The following is a 21569-nucleotide window of genomic DNA, read 5'->3' as shown; positions in this document are numbered from 1 at the left end:
TGTGAATGGCTCAACGTTTTTGCTGTGGACTTGTATGCGTTGTTTAAATTGTGCATTTATGGTACATAACTTGTCTTTATGTGATAATATGCTATTGTCATCTTATTATATACTGTCTTGGACAAGACATCACGTTGATTTCACCTTGTAGCGCACAACCTTTGCGCTTTATATATCACTTATCACTTTATTATTCATATTATTGTTAAAATTTTAGATATTTATGTACCAAAGAATCTAGGGGTTTTCCTTATGCAAGCTGCTTTTGTTTTACTATTTTAGAAGTGCTCGCTTTGATATTTATGTTTAGTTTACCAATCCTTTGTATTGGTGGCTGAATTAATTTTTTAATCTTGGAATGTTTTCAGCAACTACAGAAATTATCTAGTTTTTGACATTGCTAGAAACTGTACAGAAAGGAAACCAATCTTATCTATCTCTTATGCAAACTACTTATCCCTTTGCCCCTATATGATAGAGATGAATATGGGCAGACATATTTAAAGTCTAGGGTGGGTGGCAACCATTGCTTCCTCTATAGATACAGTTGAGAAGGGAGTGTATTCACCTAGAGATCAGAAGTGTGGTGTTCACATGATTTTCAGGTAAATATAAAGGGGAAAATATTCTGGACAAAGAAAACGAATGTATCCACCATTTAAGAGCCAGTTCACATATATGCGAATTTGATGCGTTTAGAACCACATCCAATTCACATGACATGTGACATAACATTGCTTTCTATTGTGCCTGTTCACATATGTCGGAATCTTTTCACATATGTGCAGATTCAATGCAAATTAAAAAAAAAAAAAAAAAAAAGAGTTCTCTCAGGCTGGATTCACACACACGGTGCAATTTTGAAGGTACGTCTTCATAGCAAATTACAAAGCAGTTGTTCAGCAGTTCAGGCCTGGTTTAGATGCGGTTCAGGACAGGGTTTAAAGAGTGAAAACTGCTGAAATTGTGTTCAAAACTGATGACACGTGATTCAGAAGCTGTACCCATAGAAGTCAATGAGTCTGAATTCGCATCTGAACTGGACTTTGCTCAGAAAACTGACTGACGACTTGGTAACACAAATTGCTAATCAGCGAATCACATGACAGCAACTCAGTGCATTTAGGCATCTAGACATGGTGAAGACTACTTGCTGAAGTTCAAACCGAGCATCAAAAAGGGGATTTAAGTGACTTTGAATGTGGCATGGTGGTTGGTGCCAGATGGACTGGTCTGAGTATTTCAAAAATTGCTGATCTACTGGAAATTTCACGAACAACCATCTCTAGGGTTTACAGAGAACGGTCAGAAAAAAGAGAAGATATCCAGTCAGCAGCCAGTCTGTGAATAAAAAGGTCTTGAGGAGAATGGGCAGACTGGTTTGGTTTGGGATGATAGGCAATTGTAATGGAAAAACCAATGGTTACAACCACGGTATGCAGAATACCATCTCTGAATGCACAACATGCTGAACTGTGAAGCAGATGGGCTACAGCAGCCGTAGACCACACCAGGTGCCACTCCTGTCAGCTAAGAACAGGAAACAGAGGCTTCCATTCGCACAGGCTCACCAAAATTGCACAATAGAAGATTACCAAAAGTTGCCTGGTCTGATGAGTCTCAATTTCAGCTGCGACATTCAGATGGTAGAGTCAGAATTTGGCATAAACAACATGAAAGCATGGATCCATCCCACCCTGTATCAACGGTTCAGGGTGGTGGTGTAATGGTGTGGGGGATATTTTCTTTGCACACTTTGGGCCCCATAGTACCAATTGAGCATCATTTAAATGCCACCGCATACCTGAGTATTGTTGTTGACCATGTCCATCCTATTATGACTACAGTGGATCAATCATCTGATGGCTCCTTCCAGCAGGATAATGTACCATGTCACAAAGCTCAAATCTCATACTGGTTTCTTGAACAGTACAATGAGTTCACTGTACTCCAATGGCCTCCACAGTCACCAGATCTCACTCCAATAGAGCACCTTTGGAATTTGGTGAAATGGAAGCTTCACATCATGGATATGCAGCCAACAAATCTGCAGCGACTGCATGAGGAATATTTCCAACACCTTTTTCAATTTATGCCACGAAGATTTAAGGCAGTTCTGAAAGCAAAAGGGGGTCCGACCTGGTACTAACAAGGTGAACCTAATATAGTGGCCAGTGAGCGTATGTGAACTGGCTCTCAGTTTTCTAAGCAGTGTGAACCTTCAAAACCACACCGCACATGTGTGAATCCAGCTTTAAGGATTGGTAAGCGGCAATATGTTTCATTTTTGTTTGTGCGTATTAAGTTTGGAAAGAGGTGGTAAACAGAACTCAGATTTCAGTCTTCAAATGGATATTTAGAACCCTCTGCCTTTTTGCGTTAGGTGTGCCTTGGGTGCAGAAACTTTGTATTGATCTGACGGATTGATAAAGATGATAATCTGATATTTTGTCTTCTGCATTGCATTATAATGAATGGTAGAGTGTTTGACCCAAAATGTAACACAGAATATCAGCATACTCTATGTGTACAGACTAGTAGGTTGGCCCTGTCCTAATGCGTCAGCCAAATCAAAAACAGAACTAGAGTGATGTGTATGTGGAGTTCCTGAGAATAAATCCACTGCTCCTCAGAATTAACACAAAAACGTGTGTGTGTGTGTGTGTGTGTGTGTGTGTGTGTGTGTGTGTGTATTTTTGCAGGTAAAAATAAAGCGTATTATTTTACAGGAGCCTGCAAAGTATTGCACCCGTGATCAGTAGATGTGCAGTGTCATGCTCCGGCTGTGCTTATCAGCACGCTTGAAGGCCATTGAAACTACATGTTTGCCTGCCAAATTAATAGAGGGGTCTTGTAGTTTATTTATTCACAGATCCCTGTAAATGAATGATACGCTGATTTTGAAATGTGACTGTGGCTGAAGGGGAGAGGGGGTGCTGAACATGTCAAAGGTGAACTTATCCTATAACGTTTATAGAGAAAACAAAACTCTGCATACAAATTCTAATACCTCCTCCCATTTTTAAATTTGGTGGGAAAAAAGTATAGCGCTGAGGATCTGCTTTGCCACCTTCTGCCATCACTTAAATTGAACCCTAGTTGTATCAAGATGTGTGTGTCTAGTTTAAGAAGTTGGGTCATGTTACATGAAAGTTATCCAAAATGCAGGAATGATCAACAAGGTGAGGCCTATTTATAGAACGCAAAAGTCAAAATACAAGGTATTTTGGCAATACTTCCCAAAATCTGCTTAGGCAGTTTTATACATAGGAACAGGCCAGAATACATTCATGCAAATCCACATATAGAGGAAGCGTTTGCTTGAGGTTATTTTTGGTAAAAGGGGTACCATGAGGTAATAACTTTACATGGTTTTTCATGAATTGTTTAAATCTGGTTTTAATGCAAGATATAGGAATGTAAAATGTTAATGTTTGAAGATTTACATGTAGATCAGAACATATATTGGCAGCCCTTTTAAGCCAAAGTAACTTAAAGGTTCTTTTTCTGACTTCTCAATGTACACAAGCAGGGATGCTACTGTACAGATTTTAGATACTTTTTTACTTGTAGGAGTTGAATATCTGTGTGTTTGTCCTGTATGTATGATTATCTTCTCTTTCAGAAATGTGAATACTGTAATCGGATGGGTGCTACCATTCAGTGCCACTCCACAGGGTGTTTGCGCCGATATCATTTTCCATGTGCTGCCGCAAGTGGATCCTTCCAATCATTGAAGACCTTAAAACTGCTGTGCACAGAACATGTTGCTGAAGCTGTTGCAATGGGTTAGTATAGATGTGGAAACATTTTATAAAAGTTTTTTCTTTTATATTCCTGAATTAAATCACTGATAAATAGCTTGCTTGTCATTTTTACATCTTGGATATCTGTGACCTGACACCTAGTGGCTGGTTAGGAGGATGCAGGCTGACCGTTTCCTGAATTGGCTTAAGTTAAAGCAGTCCATAGATGAGGCAGTGTTTTTTCATTCAACCAGTGAGTTAAACTGAAAAAAACTGACTGGATTGGGGAAATCTCCCGCTGAGCTATTGTATTCTGACAGTGGGGAGACTTCCCAGGTGTTAGAATACATGTTCAGTGCTGTAAGCTATAACCTGCAGGGCAGTTGTACAGAAGTCCATCAGTAGAAGTAATAATTTGAGAAAATATGGGGTAGTTGGCCTTCAAGCCTAATTTCTAAAAAGCTTAGGATCTTAAATGCCCTTCATTACCCTTTTATTTAGGTCACCAGGATGTTTATAGATGTGTTTCCGCTGAGAATTGATGTCAACAGCGCCTACGTATATGAACCAAGTAGAATGGCTGCTGCTTTGAATAATTACTGCAGCAGTCATTGGGATGCACACAGAAACTGGTACAGCTGTGCTTAGTAGCCAATCTGTTTCTAACGTCAGCTTGTTCAATTAAAGTGGAGCTCCACCCAAAAGGGTAAAATCCTCTTGTCTGTCTCCTCTCCCCTTCCACGGCCACATTTGGCACTTTTGGGGGGAGGAAGCAGGTACCTGGTTTTACAGGTACCTGCTCCTACTTCTGGCTCAGTTCACCACATACTGAGGCGGAAGTTCAGCCCCCCTCCTTCCCCTCCTCAGTCTTCAGGGACACTTAACAGGTCCCAGAAGACTGCAGGACCAATCACAAGGTGCAGTGCTGCTCACGCATGCGCAGTAGGAGACTGGCTTCGAAGCCGCAAGGTTGCAGTGGCTGCACTGGGAACCCGGAGACTAGTGAAGAACTAGCCCGGGTGATGACAGCGCTGAACCTCCTGGATAGGTAAATGTCCTTATACAGTATTTGTAGCTGCTGACTTTTAATTTTTTGGGGGAGCCTGGAGCTCCTCTTTAAGCTTTGACAATAAAGCCTAGAAGCTCGTTACTATGCACAGCTGTATCCAATTCTATTGCACCAGTTTTATTAAATCGCCCCACTGTATTGATAATTTAACTAGTCTCATCGGGATCACTGCACACATTGTTAGATTTCCCCTTTATTCTTGTTCAGGTGACAACTCAACATGGTGGGTTTTTTTTTTTTTTACTTTCAGTGTTTAACCACTTCCCACCTGGCCAACAGGAAAATGATGGCCGGGTGGGGGACTTTCATTGATTTGGGTTGGCGTCATATAACGTCCTTCCCAGATTGCGCCTTTTGGCGAGATCTGTTACTGGCTGTGTACCTCGGACACCGCCAATGACAGACCTGTGTACCGGCCCATTGCCAGTACCATGTGACCTGCTGTGACCAATCACAGCATGTCACCTGACAGTTGTATACAATGGATGGCATGAAAGGAAGCCATCCATTGATCACAAGTGTGTCTAGCTGTGAATGGTCACAGTCCATCTGCGTCATGTGATTTAGCCATGGCTAATCACAACAAAATATTCTGAATGAATCGATTTTTTTTTTTTAGTTAAATGCTTGCTTATAGCAAAAAAATTCTTTTGCTATAAGCAAATTGTGTAAAAAAACCAAAAAACCCCCCCCCCCCAAAAATGATCACTTCCCCAAAGTAGTACAATGTTACTATGGTAACGTTATACTGCTTTGGTCATAGTGTAATATGAAAAAAAATCTTGAGGAAAAAATTAATAAAAATAAATAATAAAATCAAAAAAATTGATTATCCATTTTTTCTTTTTTTTTTTTCCATACTGTCACCAGTTAGTGTCCCTGATCACCGCCATATCAGTTATATGATAATGCTATTTTCCAAAAGATTGTCAAAAAAATTCCAACTTCAAAAAACTCTTATGAAATACGTTGGATTGTCTACTTTGCAAAAAGGGGTCATTTGGGGGATATCTGTACTGTTCTGACATTTTTGGGTCTCAAGAAATTAGATTGGCTACCATTCAGTGCCACTCCACAGAACTTCAAGATTGATCAGTTTTCAGATATAGTTTGGCGAAAATAACCCAAATCGGTATTTATTATTTAGTCTGTAGGAAAGTTAGAGTTCACAAAGAAATGTAGCAGAATACATCTTGGCTTAAATTTATGAACAATTATTTGCAAGCTTTTATAACAGAAAAAGTGTTGCATGACCCCGCAATTGTCATTCAAAGTGTGAGTGCTGAAACCTGAAATTTGGCCTAGGCAGGAAAGGGGTAAAAGTGCACGGTATTGAACTGGTTAACCGTAAACAAGGTAAATAGAGAGGGTGAATCTCCCTAAAGGAAAAAAAGTAGTTTTGTCTTTTTTAGTTTCTACTACTGAAATGCTATTGAATTCATAGTATACCTATTTTTTTTCTCTTATTAGATGATTCTCAATGCATGCTTTGTGACAAGCCTGGTGACCTCACAGATCTCCTGTTCTGCACTAGCTGTGGTTTGCACTATCATGGCTCCTGTCTTGATGTCACAGTAATGCCACTGAAACGCTCTGCTTGGCAGTGTCCTGAGTGTAAAGTGTGCCAAACATGCAGGTAATGTTTGAATTAAAGCTGTCTGTCTTGCTACCTGTCCAGAGGATGTCCAGTTTGCCAAGTACATAAAGACTTGGCTTTGCAGTCCAACTCCAGGGAATGTGGAAATTCTTCTTGCAGTGGAGCTGCACCTGCATTGCAAAGTTAACTTCTTGTTCATTCTAGGGGAGAGTATTGCACTTTTACTTATCTGATCCTCTGCTTCCCTCAGCAGTTGGCACTCCCCTGTGCTTCAGCGGTGGTCTTTCCCTCAGCCTCATGTCCAGTGCAGTGCTATGAACCCTGCATCGGTCTTGATGAATTCAGGATCTTAGACTGTTTGAGCATGGGGGAGAAGACTCTGCATGAACTAGTCTTGCAACAAGAAGTAAATAAATAAATCTTATTTTCTATGCTCCCTAGATCCTAAACTACCAGTCAACCCTTTCAGTGCAGGTGCAGGCCCATGGCAAGAGTTTTTCTGCTGTTCAACTTTAAGAGATTTGAATGAGCTGTTAGTGCTGGTTCAAACCATGGATTGTTGAAATATGGAAACTGTAGGGAAGTACTACATGAAGGTTTTCTACTAATAGCACATGCCTGTGAAATTTCCAGTTTTTTTTTTTTTTTTGTTTCATATGAAATTGTCATATTAGGTTCGAGAAGTAAGCCTACAAATCTTTTATTTGGTTGCACTGCAAACGTGGAAACCCAAATTTCACGTTTTTGGAAAGCTTCTAGTTTGTGCCTCATATGTTTACACACAATTTTCTTCATGATGGATATGGTCTTAAAGCCAACCAAACGCCACCCAAAAGGGGAAGTTCTGCTTGCCTGCCCGCCCCCCCCCCCACTGCAACATTTGGCACCTTTTTGGGATGGGCAGGGAGAGAGAGGGTACATGGTTTTGACAGGTATCTGCTCCCACTTCCAGATCAGATTGCCGTGGAGATCTAAGCCAGAAGGGTACCCCCACAACCCTTGCAGCCTCCCAGAAGACGATTACCCATTTACAAAGCGCAGTGCAATTCATGCATGTAAAGTAGGAAACCAGCTGTGAAGCCGCAAGGCTTCACTTCTGGTTTCCCTTAAGATGGTGGCACCAGCACCCGAAGCCAAGTGACCCCTGGACCTTTAAAGGCTCTTGTATTAAAAGACAGCAGCTACAGTATTTGTAGCTTCGGACTCAATTTGTTGGGGAGACCGGAGTGCCACTTTAAGTTCTTTGAAAGCCTTAATACTTTAATTGTTCTGTATGTGTGACCTGGCTATAAAGGATGTTTATAATAATAATAAAACAAAGTGACAACTTTCTCCTTGACAGGAAACCTGTTGAGGATTCCATGATGTTGGTGTGTGATGCCTGTGATAAAGGGTATCACACTTTTTGTCTGAAGCCAGCCATTGAGGATCTGCCAACAGGTTCATGGAAATGCAAGGTAATTTTAGCTTTTGTATCCCATGCTCTAGCAGCGCTTTGCTTCAGCATTTAATGGATATTTCAAAGTTGTTTATGGTATTTGATGAGCAGTTTAAACACGTTTTGATACGACTCTTGTGATCCTCTTTATTAAGGCGGTAGAAGTGTTAGCTGATCTAACCTATTTATTGATCATTTGCTCATGACAATGAGACTACGCTTCATGTATGCAATCTCTGTTCAGAATTGTAGGGTATGTCGCAGCTGTGGTTGTTGGGCTTCACAGATGGACCCTGGTAGTCAATGGTATGAGAACTATTCTGTGTGCAAGAAATGCCAAGAGCAAAGGAGTCAATCACTGATATGTGTACATTGTAATCAGTCTGGCTTATTGGAGAACATGCGCCAGTGCTCTTCATGCTCTAAGTAAGTGATTCCACTATGTGTATCCATTATCAAAGTTTCTTTTGTTGCTGAATATTGTCTGAAAGAGTACACACAAAATATATTTATAGTGATTTTTACCATATACCTTTTTATATTGTGTTTGCTTTTTTGGGTGCTTTCATTATCAAACTGCATTGCAGATCATCCTGAACTATTTATCTTGCTTTTCCTTATTTTAAAGAAAAAAACTCTTTATATGAGTAACCTTTATGCAGCTCTTAAGTGTTTGTGCTTGTTGTACTTCCAGGTTCCATCATATACATTGTATACAAAGGTCTGGCTCTCTAGTACCCATTGTAAACTGTCTGGCATGTATTAGGCAGAAATCTGTCGAACAAAAGAAGGACGAACAGGACAAGAGCAGTGAGATACAGGACACGGCCCTATCGGAATGTGAAGCCAAACCACTAGGTTAGTAAACAGACCTGAATTTCAACTTTTATATTTGCATTGGTTTAATGAAAACTTGTATACATTACCATTGCTGACCTCCTGCTTCTGAGCACACTAACTGTTGGGTTGTCATGCAGTAGGTTCAGTATTTGAGTCATTGATGAGGAATATTCATGCAGATCTGTATTTGTGATTACCATTCTCAGCTTGTTTTTGTTTTCAGTGAGTGACTCCGAAAACGTTGACATAAAAGACAGCCAGGCCCTAGGACGTTCAAAAGGAAGTCGGCAATGTTAGTCTACATATTTTATTTCCGTATAGATTTTTTAGTTTATGAAGCATTTCAGGAAGCTATGTATAATGGAGAGTTGCCACACCACCATCCTCTATTAGGAAAATATTTAAAGTATAGCTGAAGGCAGAACTCTTTTAGCGACCGTGTATACGGTGGGAAGGGATTAGAACCCATGTCAGGTTTTTATTGCAGTATGTGCCCGTTAGCGAAATTCACCCTCTTTGTAATGTTTACAATTGTTATCAAAAGTGAAATGAAAAGAAAATCCCACATTTTTGAGTTGTCCCTAGAACAGTAATAGCGGGTAACCTTTTCCAATTGGGGACACTGGTTCACATGACACTGGTGATAACCATGTATTCTCTTTGCTTGGAGGGATTTTCTCTGACTTCCTGGTTTTGTTTTTTTTTTGTTTGTTTTGGTTTTTTAAACCGGAAGTGAAGGGAAATCTCCTCAATAGAATGCAGATGGTAAAAAAAGACTTCCCTAACTCTATCCAAAATAAGAGTTTTTTCCTTTTTAGCTCTTTGATTCTGAAAACATGTACATGGGTTAAAAGGCTTACACATCTAATAAGACATGCCTTAGGTTTTCCATTAAAGATGCATAGATTTGGTCAGGTTGGAAAAGTAACCGAAATGGTTTTGCCCTAAGTATTTATCAGCAGTTATACTAATCATTGTGTATAGATTATGCTATATTGGTCAAAAATGTGTATGTTTAATGACTCTACAAAACAAGAAATTTAATGAGGTTTGTGTAATTTATGTAGATGTTTTAACACCAGAAGAAGATGAGCTGGGCACCTCCGACAATGAAGCAGCAGAGGCTCCAGAGATGCTTCCTGATACTCCATTACTGCTAACTGAATTCAGAAGTCCACCACCACTGGAGGCAGAGGCATCACCTCAGGAGAGGATAATAGATACTTGTCCATCGCCTGAGGAGGCTCCTGTACTAGTGACAGTGGAAGATGAAGATATGGAGGTTGAGGAAGAAGGCCTTAGTGAAACACAAGCAGTAACATCAAATGTAAAATTAGTTTCACCAAATCCACCTCTTAAGACTTCATCATCAATACCTTCAGTCCCTGATAGGACTCGGGTAGATACCTCAGAAACTGAGGATATACAATTTATGGATTCTGGGAGTGCAGACTGTGGGACTTCCTACAGTCCTACAAGGACAAAAGAGGATAACTTGAGTAGTGTTTCAGAGCAGCCATCTGCTTTGGATTCTGAAATGATTGTGGACTCTGAAGAGCCTTTTAAGACTGAGACTGAAGAAATAAGTATTGATTCCACAGTAGGTCATGAGGATATTGGGGACTTTTCTACTGGCAAATTTCATACTCCTATTAGATGCACTATCATAAAGTCAGACATTGTAAATGAGATTTCCAATCTGAGCCAAGGAGATACTACCGGTAGCTATCATGGCTCAGATGCTTTATGTTCACCTGACCCTGAGGGCGGGTCCCTCTCTATGGATATGTGCTTGCATAAGGAAGATGGGTCCCTGAGGCTGTGCACAGACTCTATGCCAGAGACTGATGACTCCCTGATTTATGATCCTTCTGTTGGGAAACTGGATGGAGAGAAGTCACGTCGTAAGCGTTCTCCAGGACGGTCAAGAGTAAAACATGTAAGTTGGAGGACATCCAGGCAAATGTATACATACAGGGTGCAAGAACATGTATAAAATGCGGGGGGGGGGGGGAGGAAATTACCCATCTAACACACATCTGTTCTTGTGATATACACAGCAGGATCATTCTGCTGCTTGAGGAGTTTAGTGTTACTGAGTCGGCTATTTGCTGGTTTGACAGAGGTGATCATGCTGACTAATTTTCTGAGGAAGCAGATAGGTGACTGAGCATCTGAATTGCTGAACCAATAAGAGGAGTTACTTACTGACCCATTTACCACAATATTAATTGCATACCTGCTGAAAGAAGGGTAAATATTTACCTTTCTGCTGGTACTGCTGCTTTCCGTTTTCTGCAACTTTTTGACTATTTGGGTAGGTCAACTACATGTCTGGGTGTTCAGTGTTTCTTACTCTTGCTCACTGTACTGTATCTTTGTTTGGATTACACTACACCTCTTTCCTTATCTCCATAACATTAGGAGTTCTGTAGTTCACAGAAGGGTTCACTGGGTAGGGCTGCAGTGTATAAGACGTAGTAGAGCTCTGAATTTGTTAGGGGTCAGTGGGTATTTTTATACACATATTGAAAAGATACAGAAAAAAACTCTTTTTAGTTATAGAACGGAATAGGGCGTAAATTAAGAGTTTTGGAACATTTATGTACTTATCAGACCATACTTGTCCATAGTCAGTGACTCACTTTAGCAAAAGATGGATGGATAAAGAGGACAGCCCTTAATGTGTTAAGTGTAATTATTCCTTTTCAGTAAAAATGAAAAGATGAACACACACCCTTTCACAATATGTGGTTACCTCTTATTTGTACACAGCAAAGCCATGAGATAAATAAGTTAGACCTTTTATATTTAGCAAAACGTTGCATATGATTTCCTCGTACAAGAACGATCACTGGAACACTTGATTGAGCATGATATGGTTTATATAGATGTCCATTTGACTTTTTTTTTCCCCCTAAAGTTAGACTTCTTTATTATACATTTTAAGGGATAAGTTCACCTTTGGGAACAAATTCTATGTTCCACCTGTTTATAGGGTGGAACATGTAACATATTCCCAAAGCTGTCGCTGCTGCCTGATTTACCCCCTGCCTGGAAGTTTAGCCATGCCCCCCCTTTCCAGTGAGCGTAGTACGGGAGAAGGTTCCCCCTCTGCACATACGGCCTCGCCATTCATTCTCCGTGTTCTGTGGATGAATGGATTACAAATCCCCACAGCCTTAGTGGCTGTCTGCTTGTAGTTCTCAATGAACTACCACGGTGCTGTGGAGCGCCGTGGTACTTTATTGATTCTTCCTGTCAGTATATCTGCTTGCCCGTAGATCCCATATGGGCAAGCAGATATACTGACAGATCTGCATGGCACCAGCGGTCTGATGATTGCTGGTGCAATGGTTTACAGGCTCCTGCAACCAGGAATAATAAATGCCTTTTTTTTTTTTTTTTAACCTGCAAAAAAATTAGCATTTATTATTTTTGGTGAAAAGGTGAACTTCTTCTCCTTTAAGTGCTCATATAGTACCAAGTTAAGGTGAGAGGGCTCAGAGGCAAAAGGAAATAGTCAGGTATAGGGTGTCCAGGTGGTAGAGAAAAGACAGGGAGATGGTGCGCAGTGGCGATTTACCAACTGTAGGCCATATACAAATGGGGCCCAGCCATTAGAAGATCGTTATATTCTTAGGAGCACATAAACTCAGTCCAATAAAACTATCTGCAGCTACCTTCGTTCTTCCTCATGGATAAATGCAAATCACTGCAATGAACTAAAAGTGTATCCCTGGGCCCAGATGGCCTGATCTGCCTTTACTTCAAAATGTTCCAGGAGATTCCTGCTCATTTTAATGGATTTTTAGGTGACAAAACCATTTTTAATGGTTTTTCTTGAAAGGGAAAGACGCCTCCAATTGTACTAGTTACCAGCTTATAGCATTACTAAATTCAGATCTTAGGATACTTGGCAAGATTTTGGCCAAATGACTGCTTTGCGTTCTTTTGAGCTCTTATTTATAAGGATCACTTGGGTTTCCTTCATTTTTTCATCAGGCATGTGACAATATGCGTAGGGCCATAGATTACATCTCTATAAACAGGGTAAAGAAAGTGTAGTTCTTAGCCTTGATGCTGAAAAGGCCTTTGATCGCCTTGGCTGGCCCTTTTTTTTAACACTCCCAATACATTGGTATTAAAAGACCTCTTCTACAGGTCATTCAGGCTCTGTATTCTGCACTTTGTTCTTTCAGATTGAGAACAAAATTAGACAGGAATGAAACCAGTCCCCCCAGGTGTTTGTCCTATGCATTGAGCACCTGGCTGCTACTATTGGCAGTGCTCTTGATATTTAGGGGGTTGTCATCCATACCCGCTCCTTCAAACTGTCTCGTGATACTACTAGATTTTCGCAGAGTTATACTGTAAGAGAGGCTTATCACTCCCTGTATACCGCATATTCAAGGGGTGTGTCTATTTTGGTGTATAAGGGCGTGTCGTTCTCGTGTAGTAGGACCTTGGTGGACAGAAACTGCAAATATGTTTTCCTCCAGTCCAAGATATGATTTTGAATTGATACTTGCTGCTGTGCATATACCCCCCCACCCCTTTATAGTTGAGGTGCTGCATCAGCTAGTCTCCTTCGTGGGGTTCTCTCCTTTAGTACCAATCTTAATTCTTGGAGATTCTAATGTAATAGATCTGTAGAGGGATAGATCTCCAGCTCCTAGATCCCTTTTCTGGAGAAGGTCTTTCCTCATTGGTGAGACTATGTAGGGAACTGGGGTTGTAAGATATATGGAGACAGTTTAATCCTGTTTTATTTTAAATTAAATCTCATAACTGTGTCCAGAATTGATATGTCTTTATGCTCTATGGAGCTTATTCCAGCTCTAGTTGAGGTCAATATAGAACCCAGAGGAATATCTGACCGTTCTTTGTTAGTTAATTTAATATCTGGCTGTCCAGAATCTAATACTCCATGGCGATTGAACTCTTCTTGAATGAAATTGTTCCCCAAAGAAGATCCTCTGTCTTCCACTATTGAGGTATGTTTTTTTTCCTCAATGTGGTTCTACTTCCCCAGGGGTAGTATGGGATGTGTTTAAGGCTCTCCTTCGAGGTTTGCTTATCCAAGAAGTCAGTGTTATCAAAACTGCCTCCTTGGAGAATTGGAACTTGCCAAGATGGAGACTTATGCAGGCCATAGACAGGTCGTTTATCGGCCGAATTTTCGTCCGCACAAAAAAATCAGCCAATAATCACACCGCTAGTGGGGCCAGCCCGTCAGTGGTTTTTCATGGATCGCCTCATTTTATTTTTATCGGTTATGCTGGAAAATCCACGAAAAACTGTTTTTCGTGGACATTGGTGGTAGCATCGGCAACGGGGGCTGACCGATTTTTCGTTTATCGGCCGACAATTCAGCCGATAAATGGCCCGTCTATGGCCTGCCTTTGGCGGCAGAAGTTAACTATATTTTGAATCCTACTTTAGATAACAGACTTGAATGGCTGTCTTCCCAGAGAAGGCTCAATGAGCTGAGCTGTTGGAAGATAGGGCCAGGAATAAACAGGTTTTTTTTTTTTTTAGAAGAGGTTGATATGGGCTGAGGGGGAGGCAAATGGTAGGTTACTGGCTCAAATAGTTGAATCCCAATCTAACCCCAATAATGTCTCGGCTTTGAAGAACAGGGAGGGGGAGATTAATACTTGGGTAGGCTCAATTGTGTCTATTTTTCAATCATTTTATCAAGATTTGTATGCTTCCAAGGCTGACTATACATGGCTTGACCTGAGCACTTATGTTGCTACTATCCTCTCTTCTATTCTGTTGCTTGTAGATCAAGAAGCACTTGATGCTCCGTTTTACTCTACATGAATTGGAAGCTGTTGTAGCTCATTTCCCCAATGCTAAAGCTTCGGGGGTTGATGGTCTCCCTATGGAGAGTTATAAAAAATATAGTACATTATTCCTTCCAGCTCTTCTTAACCACTTCAGTACAAGGCACTTTTACCCCCTTCCTGCCCAGACCAATTTTCAGCTTTCTCTTGCACTTTGACAATTACTCAGTCATGCTACCCGTTCATAATTTTTTTCACAGAGCGCTTTATTTTGGTGGTACTTAATCATCACTGGGTTTTTTATGTTTTGCAAAATAAACGAAAAAAGGGTGAAAATTTAAACAATTTGGCAAATAAGTAAATTTTCTTCATAAATTTAGACCAAAATTTTTACTTCTACATTTCTTTGGTAAAAATAACCCAAATCAGGGTATATTATTTAGTCTGTGTGAAAGTAATGCAGGCCATAGATGGGGAGAAAAACGGCAGATTTTTCTTTTAAAAAACGAAAATTCGGTCGTTCAAGCGGCCGACGTTGCCATCAATGGTAAAAAAAATCGGCCGATTTTCATCCCTTCTACAGCCAGCAAAAAGTGTCCCTGAAGAGAGCTCTGCTATTTCTGACAGTTCCTTGACATTTACAGCGGTTGAAACATTGTATCTATTTATTTCCATTTAGGATACAGATGTTTTTATTCGGAAACAAATAGATACAATGTTTCAACCGCTGTAAATGTCAAGGAACTGTCAGAGAACTGTCAGAAATAGCGGAGCTCTCTGCAGAGACACTTTTTGCTGGACTGGAATTATTCTTATTTTCATCCTACTTCTTCTTCTTCTTCTTCATCCTCATCCTCTTCTTCTTCATCCTCATCTTCTTCTTCTTCATCCTCATCTTCTTCTTCTTCATCCTCATCTTCTTCTTCTTCATCCTCATCTTCTTCTTCTTCATCCTCATCCTCTTCTTCTTTTTCATCCTCATCCTACTTCTTCTTTTTCATCCTCATCCTACTTCTTCTTCATCATCCTCATCCTACTTCTTCTTCATCATCCTCATCCTACTTCTTCTTCATCATCCTCATCCTCTTCTTCTTCATCATCCCCATCCTCTTCTTCTTCATCATCCTCATCCTCTTCTTCTTCATCCTCTTCTTCTTCCTCTTCTTCTTCTTCTTCTTCTTCTTCATCCTCATCCTCTTTTTCTTCTTCATCCTCATCCTCATTTTCTTCTTCCTCATCCTCTTCTTCTTCATCATCCTCATCCTCTTCTTCTTCATCATCATCCTCCTCCTCCTCCTCTTCTTCTTCTTCATCCTCATCCTCTTCTTCATCCTCATCCTCTTCATCATCCTCATCCTCTTCATCATCCTCATCCTCTTCTTCATCCTCATCCTCTTCTTCATCATCATCATCATCCTCACCCTCTTCTTCTTCTTCATCCTCACCTTCTTCTTCTTCATCCTCACCTTCTTCTTCTTCATCCTCATCCTCTTCTTCTTCATCCTCATCCTCTTCTTCTTCATCCTCATCCTCTTCTTCTTCATCCTCATCCTCTTCTTCTTCATCCTCATCCTCTTCTTCTTCATCCTCATCCTCTTCTTCATCCTCTTCCTCTTCTTCTTTTTCTTCTTTTTGTCTTCCTCTTGCAGGTCACTGCTCATGCGCAGTTTTTTTATCGGTAAAAAATCGGCCGATTCGCCCACTAATTGCCGCGAAAATCGGCCGATCGGCAAAATCGGCCGATTTTTTTCCAACTTTACCGAAAAAAAAAAAACGGCCAAAATACCGAAAAACGGCCGACCAAATCGCCCACTAACGATCCGAAAATCGGCCGATTTTATTTTCGGCCGAAAAATCGGCCGATTTTCGACCCATCTATGGCCTGCATTAGTCTGCAAGCTATGGTACCAATCACTGAAAATTGATCACACCTGATGCACTGACTGTCTATCATTTCTTGAGGCCCTAATATACCAGGAAAGTACAAAATAAGTGTTTTTTTTTTTTAACACAAAATTGTCATATTAACAATTTATTTCTCACACTCGGCATATACATACCTGCAATTGCACCCCAAAACACATTCTGATACTCCTCCTGAGTATGGCGATACCACATATGTGGGACTTTTACACGGCCTGGCTACATACAGAGGCCCAACATCCAAGTAGCACCATCAGGTGTTCTAGGGGCATAAATTACACATCTAATTTTCTGGCTACCTGTCACATTTCTGAAGGCCCTGGAGCACCAGGGCAATGGAATCACCCACAAAATGACCCCATTTTGTAAAGCAAACACCCCAGTGTATATTCTTAGAGGCATAATGAGTAATTTGAACGTGTCATATTTTTTTTTCCACAAGCTTTTAAAAAATGTGGAAAGTGAAAACCTTTCTTCTTCCTTTTTTTTTTTTTTTTTTTTTTTTTTTTTTTTTTTAAATACACAAAGTTGTCAATTTATTAGATTTTTCTAAAAGCACAGCATGGACATAGCAAGAATTACACTCCAAAATACATTCTGCTGCTTCTCCTGAGTGTGGTGATACCACATGCATGAGACTTTCACAGCCTTGCTAAACAAAGGGTAAACAGAAGATTACCTGTGGTTGTAGTAGAGAAGTTTTCTGCAGAGGAGAGCAGTGGTCCAGGAAGCAGGTAGAGATGTGGTCAGCAATAGCCAAATGAATAGTCCAGGCAACAGGCAGGAACATAGTCCAAAAAAAGTCCTGGGTCATTACAGGCAAGAGATAAGGTTAGCACAGCCAAAAGTACTAGTTCAGGTAGCAGGCAAGAACATAGTCCAAAAAAAGTCCTGGGTCATTACAGGCAGCAGACAGAGATGGTCAACACAGTATTGGTCCAGGCAGCAGGAAGGAACACCATGCTTAGGGCCTCGGTCAGTTAAGACCTGGCCACAGGGGTAGAGGCTTCATTCCACCCAATCTCTTCGAAGTCTCTGGGCTAACAGACCCTGATCTGGGAATTACAAAAGCCGGTGAAAACCAAAAATAGTTTTTCTCTACTCCTGAAGCCCCTCACATATGTGAGACCCTTGTATTATCTTGCATCACACTAATACAGTAGCAGGGCAAAAGGTCAGTTCAAGCGGCAGGCAAAAAACATGGTCGATTTAACAGGCCGAGCTCAGTGCAGGTGGAAGGCAGAAACATAGTTTAGAAACAATCCAGATGGCAGGCAAAAGCATTGTCTGTAAACAGGCAGGGGGCAGTTCAGGTGGAAGGCTGAAAAGCGGTTTAGAAACAATTCAGATGGCAGGCAGAGGCATCCTCGTTACACAAGCCAGGGTCAGTTAACATGGAAGGCAAAGGCATGGTCAATCAAGGCAGCAGGCAAATGATCAGTACGGATTTTAGAAACTTGGAAATGGCAGGCCGTTAAAAATAAGGGGAACTAATATTTTAGTTACATGTGATTGTGTCGGAAGCAGTCTCCAATGCATAGGCCTGGTTGGGAGGGATATTGTGGACAATGAACACTGGTGTCTTTCCTAACTCCTTCTGCCGCATACTCGACTTTTTTTTTTTTTTTTGCATCATCTTCCTGATTCTGTGGGTGGAATGTTTTCTGCAAAATGACGCTCGTGAAGTCTGCTCATGCAATCAAAGCAAATGTTTTCTGGGGTGGATCCTTGCTGGTAGATTAGGGCAGTGATAATTTCTTCTATATTTGTGAGGAAGGTGGTGGGTCTTTCTGTTGACTTTTGATAGATGACAAATTCATTGTAAATGGCCAAATGGAAAAAATGAATTGCAACTTTTTTCGTACCAGAAGAGGGACTTTCTTGTTGACAAATGGGGCTGTAACATCTGGTAATTTAAATCCAACCTCCCCCATGAACCGATTATAATCGTGGGTACATTCAGGTTTTTGGATGGGCCCGCGCCTTCCATGAATTTCCACCGAGATGTCATTTGTGGATGGTGGACAGGACGTAAACATCTCTTATACCTCCACTTCACTTCATGGCCAACACTTCCTCGTTTCTCAGACTTGCAGATTCCCCCATTTGTAGCCTCCTGGTTACCCAACTTTGCGGGAAGCCCTTTCTAATTTTTTAAATGGTACCGCAGGTTAAGGTTTTCTCATGGTACAGATGCCGGAAAAGTGGGAGACTGGTATAATTTATCAAGGTAGATATAACCTTTTTGGAACGGTGGGAATGCCAGGTCCCAAACAATTTTGCCACTTGTGCCGATGTAGGTTGGGCACTCGGGGCTGGAGCTGGGAGTCTTTGCCTTCATACATGCGGAATGCATGCACATATCCTGTAGCTCTTTCACAGAGCTTGTTCAGCTTCAATTCATACCTGGCCCTTTTGCTTGGGATGTATTGCTTGAATCCCCAGCTGGCCAGTGAAGTGGCCAAGGGATTCATCCACACAAATTTGTTGCTCAGGGACATAAAGTTCTGCAAATCTCTTAGCAAAACAATTTATCGGGGGGGGGGGGGGGGGGGGCAGATTTTGTATAACTTGTCATAGTTGGGATGATCTCTGGGAGGGCACTGTGAGTTGTCATTGTAATGCAGGAATCGCACAATCAGATCATAGTGTGACCGGTACATTACAGCAGAATAGATGGGCATATGATGGATGGGGTTGGTGGACCTGTAGGCATGCAGTTCGTTTTTTTTTTTTTTTTTTTCTTGTTTGTAAGCCCCATGTTAAACGTAGGGCCCAAAAAACATTTTAACTCCCCCACTGTGAAACGTCTCCATAAAAAAGGTCGGCCGTAGGATGTACTGGGATTATCAATATACTGCTGGGCAAAAAAGGTTTGTCTGTTTTTTTTGTTTTTTGTTTTTTTTTTTGTGTTTTTTATTTTTCCCTGCCGATTTACTGCAATAGATTGTGAACCAATTTCAGAAACATTTTCTGTATTGGCCTGCACACCTGGTCGTGCTGTGAAAGGTGGGCTTGAAGCTGGTCCTGAGCTGGAAGGCAGTTCTTGGTCTGGTAGGATATTCCGGTGCTGGTACTGGGGTCATCCTGGGGTCTAGTGCCATTGGTATCTGCTGATTGGCCATTGGGTTGTATGGCGCTGCTGTGATTGCCTGCTCTTCAGAGCACCGTATCCTTTTAGGAGGGACTGCTTCCTCCTCCGATTTGGTCACTGACCCACTACTTTCTACTGGCTCGTATTCCGAATTGGAATCAGATGGTGAGATTTCCCCACTGCTCTCATCCGACATGCTAAGGATTTTGAGCGCCTCCTCACTAGTAAAATATTTTTGGACATAGCAGCTCTGGTGATTGTGGCTGTATGAGGAGTAAACTGCTGATGGGTGGCTGTGATGGGTACACTGCTGATGGGCGGCAGTTGTGTCGACTCTGACAAGTACACTGATTAGGGTTCACTGATGGCTGTGGTGACAGCTGCACTGACAGGTACACTGATGGATGCACTGATGGGCTGCACTGACAGGTACACTGATGGATGCACTGTTGGGTGGCACTGACAGATGCACTGTTGGGCTGCACTGACAGGTACTGAAAGGGTTTGAAAAACTCACTGTTCCTAGGTTCTCTTCCTCACAAGATCGGTGTGCGAGGAGAAGATGGTAACCGTGAGTGATCACTGTGTGTTTACACTTCCTATCGGCTGTGACAGTTCAGCCGATTGTGTTGACACTTATGATCGGCTATGAAAAAATCAAAGCCGATCACGTGGTAAAAAGCCAATTTCATTGCCTCTTTACCTCCAGCAGGGAAGTGCTGTGTCCAAGGGACACAGCCTGATAGGAATGGCCGGCAGAGCGATCCACAAGACCTCACATGATGCCCAGTTACAGGGAGAAGACCGCCCGGCCATCAATCCGCTATAGGCCAGGCGGCAACGTGTTAATACATTTAATGATGCTCTTTCTGAAGGTCGCCTCCCAAATTCTATGGGTGAAGTAGTCATACCTAAGAAAGATAAACACCCTCTCTACCCGGAATCCTATAGACCAATTTCTCTATTGACTACAGATGTTAAAATACTTGGCAAAGTATTGGCTAATAGATTAAAGAAGATCATTACACACACTATTCAGCCTGATCAGGATCCTGATCCTGATTTATGCCTAATATGTCAACGGCTATTAAAATTAGGCAGGCCTACTTTAAATATGCAGGTGCCAGTTCTGGATCACACGGATCACGCCTTAGCGCTGGACTCTATTAAGGCTTTTGATATTGTCGAGTGGCCGCATTTGTTGGCCATTTTCAAAAAATTTGACTTTGGTTCTACCTTTTGACAATACGGTCGATTTATGTATACGGCTCCTAGGACTTCATCAGAGTTAATGGCTTTTAGACCTTTTTTTTTATTTTTCTTTGGCACTAGGCAGGGGTGTGCCCATTGTCTTTCTCTCCCCCCCCTTTTTGTTTTTTGCCATAGAGCCCTTGGCCTGCCTTATCAAAGCTTCAATAGGTGTGACTGGCTTGGTCAGAGGTGCCTTTGAGGAAAAAGCTTTTTTTTTTTTTTTTTTTTTTTTTTAATTTTAATTATCCAGTTATCTTTTCCAGCAGTAATGAGACATGTTGGTGAATTTGGGAAATTCTCAGGCCTTAGCATAAACTGAGAGAAATCAATGTAAATGCCACTGGATCCTTTGTCAACTCCATTACCATCCACACTCTATTTAAGATTGGTCATCCATGAAGTATTTGGGGGTAATATCTACTTCATTTCAGGCATTCATTTCAGACAATATTGTCCCACTGTTGTCTAGATTTCAAATTCAGCTTTCTTTGGTAGGCAGTGTTAACCTACCTCAAGATGATTTGAATGTCCCAACTCTTTTATTTATATATATATATATATATATTATAATTCCCTTGTTTGGATATATTTGCAGATTTTTATTAAGATCAATAGCATAGTCAGGGATTTAATTTGGAGAAAGAAGGCCCCCCCCATATAACATTAGCGACACTACAATATCCCAGTGATGCTGGAGGACTGGTCGTACCTAACCCAAGGCTATATTTTTTTTTTCTTTGCTGCTCAATTGCAGCACCTGGCAAGCTTGGAATCTGAGAGACCTCCTGGGGCTGCTTGCCGACCATTTTCTCATATGTT

At 41.2% G+C, this 21569-nt stretch overlaps 1 protein-coding gene across 1 annotated transcript in view; it reads left to right on the top strand.

The window, feature by feature from the left end:
* Positions 1-21569, top strand: part of KMT2D (lysine methyltransferase 2D) — a 261049-nt gene that overhangs the window by 53740 nt on the left and 185740 nt on the right. The window contains exons 6-11 of the mRNA XM_089679503.1: positions 3626-3788; positions 6286-6451; positions 7755-7869; positions 8095-8276; positions 8545-8708; positions 9758-10629. Of these exons, the coding sequence (XP_089535629.1) occupies positions 3626-3788; positions 6286-6451; positions 7755-7869; positions 8095-8276; positions 8545-8708; positions 9758-10629 (1662 nt within the window). The remainder of the gene's footprint in view (positions 1-3625; positions 3789-6285; positions 6452-7754; positions 7870-8094; positions 8277-8544; positions 8709-9757; positions 10630-21569) is intronic.

The sequence above is a fragment of the Staurois parvus genome, unplaced genomic scaffold (genome assembly GCF_062004578.1).
Source record: "Staurois parvus isolate SC_StPar_1 unplaced genomic scaffold, SC_StPar_1.0 ptg000017l, whole genome shotgun sequence".
NCBI lineage: Eukaryota > Metazoa > Chordata > Amphibia > Anura > Ranidae > Staurois > Staurois parvus.
This window is presented reverse-complemented; position numbering and strand designations above follow the sequence as displayed.